Genomic DNA, 6,290 nt, shown 5'->3' with positions numbered 1-6,290 from the left:
AGATAGTTGTTAAGTAAGGAGTGGGTATAGAAAAATATGATATTCTTTCATAGTGGCCTGGCAAAGAGGTCTTCCATTTGGTATTTATATTAAAGAGAATAGGATAGGAGAATGGGATAAAAGTGGGTGAAGGAAGAGGCCATTGAAAGAAATATAAATATAAATACAATTCACAGCACTGAGTTGATGGGTCAAGCGATAAGGTGATTGTTTCTTCTGAAAATTATGAACTATAATAAGGTGACAAATGTTTGAGAAACTTGGCACCCATTCTCTCCATCAGTGTATTTGAAATTACATCATTTTTAGTTGTTCCAAATCACTGATTTTGACTTGTCTCTGAATAAGGAAGCATTAGGCTGGGGTATATCTTCCCATTTAATGTAGGAAACACACACTAGTTATTCTCTAAATGCTTCAAAATGTGAATTCTAAAATATAAAATTTTTAAGCAGCTCTAGCTTATGCCTAGGTTAGCAACATGTGATTGTAATGAAAAGTAGAAAGATGCAGCCTGCCCAGATGCTTTGATTCAAAGATGCAGCACGCTTTAGTGTTTCCAAGGTTGGCACTTGTAACACCAGAGAATCAGGATTTTTAAATTTTAATAGGTTCTGGTGTCATCTTTCCTTATTTCTTATTATTTTAAAAATTTTATCCTCAAAAATTCAGATGCTGGAATTTTTACTTTCAAACACATAACTTTAGGAAAAAATGCTTTATAAACCATAAACAAAACCTAAGAAGAATAGGTTGTGTTTCTGGCAGTAAGTTTATAATGAATGGAATCCCTTGGTCAAGACGGCCGGGGAAGAGATTTCAGACCAAGCAAATATTTTGCAATAATATACCGAGAATACTATAATTTAAAAATATTGAAGACACCACATTATATCCACAGAAAACATGATGTGCATGTACGTATATCAGAAGACCCTCTAAAATCTTGCAGGTGCTCCGTGTGTTATTTTGAACATCAGCTTAACTTTTCAGAAGTTTCTTTCAATAGAATTCTAGCAAACTGTATTCTGACAATAAAGTCATTGTATTAATACTCATTATTACTCATGGCCAAACTTTTGAGGAGGAGGGCCTGGTGCCATTTGGGCTGGGGGAGAGAGAAAGGCAACAGCTCACGCTGACCAAAATAACGACTCAGCTCTTGCCTAAGGCAGCACCAGCCCATTCTTCTTCCATTGCTCGCTACCACCCCCTCCCTGCTAGTCTTCAAAGATTCTCCTCTCAAAATACAGAAACCACCGGAAGCCGTGCGTTTGGTGTGCTGGCCTTAGTCATATCTATATTAACAGTTAATATGTTACCCAAGGATTAATAAAAAATTTAGACAGGAAATAAAAGAGTAGCATTAAGAGAGGAAAATGGCTCTATTAGACACAAGATGCAGGCACCATCAGGGTTAAGCATTGTCTCTGTCATACTTTTGCTGTGGGTGTCAATTATGAAAAGCTGCTGTTGAGAATGTTGACAACATCATTCTGCGATCCTATCTTGCACTGGCTTACTTTGTGCCTTGTTCCTAGTGAATTTAAATGAATCCTCAAGGACTATATCTAATGTATTAATATAGTTTATGTTAACTAAGCTTCTTGCTTTTGTTGGTGAAAATTTTAAGAAAAAGCCTAACTAAGTCATAAATAAGGAGAAATAGAAAACTCCTTTGGGGAAAGACAAATCAAACAGATACTGTTAGAGCTGCAGGTGGCCTAGTGGTTACGCATTGGGCTGCAGTCACAAGGGCAGGAGTTTGAAATGCGCAGCAGTGTGGGAGAAAGAGAGATGTTCTAATTGGGTGAAGAGTTACAGTCTCAGAAAACCTACAGGGGCAGTTCTACCCTGTCCCATAGGGTCCCCATGAGTCAGTATCAACTTGATGGCAGTGGGTTTGCTTGAGAATGTACGTGGACTACAAGGGAAACAAATATATCTTTGTAAAAGTAGAGCCAGAATGCCCTTTAGAATCAAGGATGGTGAGACTTTGTTTCATGTACTTTGGGTATGTTCATGTACTTTGATCATGTTTGCTCACATAGAACAAAAATGCAAGCTCACTTCCAAGTCAATTCTGATGGGTTGTACAATGTGTTCCTAATGGTAAGGTCTGCAGTTTAAAAGCAGCAGCCACTCCATAGGAGAAGGAGAAGGCTTTCTAATCTTATGAAGATTTCCACCTTGAAAACCCACAGAGGAAGTTCTACTCTGTCCTATTGGATAGATATGAATGATAATGCACAGGGTAAACAAAAAAGAGAAATAGTGCCCACCACAATAGGCTCAAATATTAATGACTGCGATGATGGCATAGTGTTTCCTTCTATTATACATGGGGTAGCTAACTGACTCTACAGTCCTAAGAGAAGTAGCAATAATATTATAATTTTGTAATTTAAGTATTCTTCAGTGTATGTCCTGTCGAGATAACTGGTATGTCATGATTCCTCAGTCTGCTGGTAGGAGTCAAAAAGCGTATTTGGAATGTCCATAGTGAAGATCAGTAATGATAATAAGTAGATTTTTTTTGTTTGCTGGCCTTCTGAAATAACTTTACTTTTTCCTTTTATTAAAAAAAAATTACTGTTGATGCTTCATCATTACAGAAAAAGCAAATCTTATAACCGTCCAGAAAAAAAAAGTTAGGGTAAGGAAATAGTCAGAGACACACAATTACTTCCCTTTCTTTGGCAGTGTTAACCCCTATGCACATATTCAAAACCTGAATAAGCACAGAACATACAGAGAGTTTGACAGATTAAGACCATTGGTCATATATTAGAAACTGAGATCTTTATCATTCCTAAAATTAAGTATATTCAATCATCACTAGCCCCTTGATTAAAAAGAAAACAATAACAAACAACAACAACCCCAACTGCCCCCCGCCCCCCAAAAAAACCCTAACTAAAATATCCACTAAAGAAACAACCTTTGCTTAAGTTGCTGGGGAGATAAATTCCCCTTGGAAGTAATTGGCAAGGCAGCTGGAAAACAACACAACTCCAGGGCCCTGCTCGTAAGGTAAATATGTGTGTATGTGTATCAGGGCTTAGAAAATGGAATTAAATGATAATGGAATCACATCTACAACTGCTTTGAAACCTCAGTACATATATCCATAGATACCAATGGCAGGTACAATAGAACATGAGTAATATTAATGCTTCTAGGGTATGTTTTCTGATGAGCTAGCGAAGTCAACCAAACGTGTTTACAGAAAAGTTTCTCGCTTCTAAGATGAATTTGGGCTCCATGAAAACCCTGCTGAATTCGCCGTAGGTTTAAGACTTAATAGGCTTTATTTGCAAAATCATTAAGTTGAAAAAACAAAGGCAAGAGAGGTTTCAAATTAGAATATGTTTTAAAATTTCATGGGAACACCTTTCCCCACCTCAAATGGCTAATTTACAAAATTTTATTCCAAGATCTTTTGGACACAGAAAAGTGAATAATCAGTAGGTACAGTAAATGACTGACAACATTTTTTCTTCCAATCCTTTTTCAAATCGTTATCAGCCAAGTATGAACTCAAAGCTGGCAGAATTATTAGTTATTCTGCCCATCCCTGGTTCAATTAAGCAAATATGTATTCAGATTCTTCATCAGAAACATTTTGAAATGTTTGGGCTATGTTTCTCCTGTCTGTGATCAGAACAGTTATACACAGGAAGATCTATCTCTCAAAAGAAAATGTTCTTCATCTAATCTAAATATACCAACGCAGTGGAGATTTTGGATTATAGAATAAATATTCTTTGGGAAAGATATTACAGTTAAAAAGGGTAAGCAAGAAGTATATTCTAAATCAGATTGTAAAAAGCTTTTTGGGGGGTTCTGGGTTCTGGAGGGGGGTCTCACTCAGATGATGTCATTGAATAAACATATCTCCTAAGGTCTTAGAAGTTTAATGGTCAATAGTAAATAGGAAAAAATTATTGTGCTTTGAAATTTTGGCAAGTATATTGATTAAGATCTTTATTTAGTAACGTTTCAAGTTACGCTTGGCAGAAAGGATTTGTGAGTTTTACTGCAAGCCATCATATTTGCTATTACAGCAGTGCACAAGCAAAACACATTAAGTTGGAAGCATATTCAAAACCTTACAATTGTCTGTTCTTTTAAATTAAAATCTCAAACTCAGACATTGTTCTAGACAGCTTACATTTACCTAGTATCTTTCTTTAAAATGTTTTTTTAAATTGAGTTTAAATTATTTTAGGTGCTTGAGTTTATCAGATGGTTTCCTCAATTCTTGAGTCACAATAAAATTTTTTCAACCAAAGAGGAAATTCTGTGGAAAGTTTTTGTCCCAAGTAGTCAATTACAATTGTGTGTGTGTGTGTGTGTGTGTGTGAGAGAGAGAGAGAGAGAGAGAGAGAGAATGAGCAATCTTTAGAAAAGATTGATTCAATTTATTAACACCTCACTGTTTTATTTCTCTATAAAATATAATTTAGAGATGATAAAAAGAGACTGCATAATGTTTTAAGTGACATTTTTCAGTGTAGATGAAGCATAAAGCGATAGTAATTATCCTTTGTCAGTTTTTTCAGCTGTCGTGACTTGAGTGCTTCTTTGTTATTAAACTCTCCAATTAGTGAATCCTTTGCAAGTCATCTGCACATCATGTTTACCGTGTATAGTTAGAAATATATTTTGGTTGTTGATTATTGTCCACCAAATGTCATATAACTCCTTTCACAATTTTGAAAGCAAGATGATGTCAGTAAGAAGGGAAAGGTTTTGGGTTCTCTGTTAGTGCTGATTCAGTATTTTTTTTTACCAAACTTGTGAATAGGATACAATACTCTGTTGGATCTGAGAGTAGACTGTTGTTCAAGAGAATTCCCACACGGGCCTGAAAATTAAATATTGGGTAATACTAAGTCACGAACACAGCAGCATATCTATTTATCGATTTTCAACTGCTTTAAATAACAAGGAACCGACATCCTCAGTGTTCACACATGATACACACACCTGAGTGAAGGTGCCGGGTGCATTTGATGACTGTGTTAGACCATCTTTGGAATGAAAAGGAAGCTCAAACATTAGAAGTGATGACTAAAACATTTAAGAACAGCAAAAGGAGCTCCGATCACACTTTAGGAAGCTGAGTTAGTAGTTCATTTGTCTATAGCACGCACCTGCCTTTACAAGGCAGAACCAACCATAGGACTAGGAACTGGAGTCAAGGTTAAAGTAATTTTGCCCAAGAGAGTATTTTGCATGGGAGAGAAGCAGAGCTCAGCTCTGCTCAGAAGAACATAAATAACTACCTTCCCTGAAAAACATTTGTTCAGAATCCATCCTCCCAAGTCATCCTGTGACTACTGGGGTAGGTGACAATGTCCCATCATTTGAAGGGGGCAAAAAACAGCACAGACCACTCAGCACAACAACACCCCTACCAAAAAATGAATCGGAGAGTGGCCATGTGTTCGAACTGTCAAGAAACCTTTGCAGATCGAAGAAAGGAAAGCCTTTCTCTTTCTTATTATTGTTTGTCCTTCAGTTGACATATGTGCCCAGAAGCATCAAGAGGATTACAACAGACAGAGTTCTCTCCCAGGTTACCTCTGTTTGGATTCCTTGAACCGGGTTAAAGCAACCGGCCCGGGAATGCATGGGACACAAACTTCCCCCAGTGAAGTTCCCAGGTTGCTCCTCACCTTCTGCCACCCCGGGACCCCGGTCTAGTGTGACCCACGGCACTGAGCAGAAACGTCGTGGTCATGGTGCACCATTTCACTTGTTGAATAGTGGGAAGGTGGCACTTGACCACAGTAACTTGGGGACGCTTCTGGCTCTTAAATCACCCCCCCACACCCCCCCACCCCCATTTCTTTCCAGCTCAATGCACCTGGCTTACCTGCATGTGTCCCTGGTACATTCTGCTCCCGTGTCTTCAGGGCTCCCTGAGGCCACCGGATGCTTTCTCCCCGTGTTTCCTAGCACACCGAAGGAGGGAAGGCAGCGTCCCCCTGGGTGCTCCGAGGGTGCCCTTGAACCACCCCGAGAGGCTCCAGGTACCCGGTGGCCGGCGGCCCCTGGGCTGGGAGCGCTGCGGGCCGGGAACTGTTCTCCGCTCGGGTGCTGAAAGACCGGCGAGCGCGCGGGGAAGGCAGGAGCCCGGCCGGCCGCGCTCTCCCGCAGGCGACGGTCCTGCTGGCCCGGCGTCCCTAAAACTCACTCGGCCACTGAACTCTTTCTCGCTTCCTGCCGGGCTGCCTCATGTCTGGCTCACTCCCGACGCCGAGAGCCACCCCCCCAGCTCC

The 6,290-nt window shown here is 39.6% G+C and overlaps 1 protein-coding gene across 3 annotated transcripts in view; it reads right to left on the bottom strand.

Moving 5' to 3' along the window:
* Positions 1 to 6,188, bottom strand: part of PEX5L (peroxisomal biogenesis factor 5 like) — a 290,701-nt gene extending 284,513 nt beyond the window's left edge. For all 3 annotated transcript variants that reach the window (XM_045295107.1, XM_045295110.1, XM_045295111.1), the window contains exon 1: positions 5,885 to 6,188. In XM_045295107.1, the coding sequence (XP_045151042.1) occupies positions 5,885 to 5,905 (21 nt within the window). In that variant the 5' untranslated portion in view covers positions 5,906 to 6,188. The remainder of the gene's footprint in view (positions 1 to 5,884) is intronic.
* Between the last annotated feature and the right edge of the window lie 102 nt (positions 6,189 to 6,290).

This window comes from Echinops telfairi, unplaced genomic scaffold (assembly GCF_000313985.2).
Source record: "Echinops telfairi isolate 266 unplaced genomic scaffold, ASM31398v2 ScPeMD7_4225;HRSCAF=4972, whole genome shotgun sequence".
NCBI classification, from domain to species: domain Eukaryota; kingdom Metazoa; phylum Chordata; class Mammalia; order Afrosoricida; family Tenrecidae; genus Echinops; species Echinops telfairi.
This window is presented reverse-complemented; position numbering and strand designations above follow the sequence as displayed.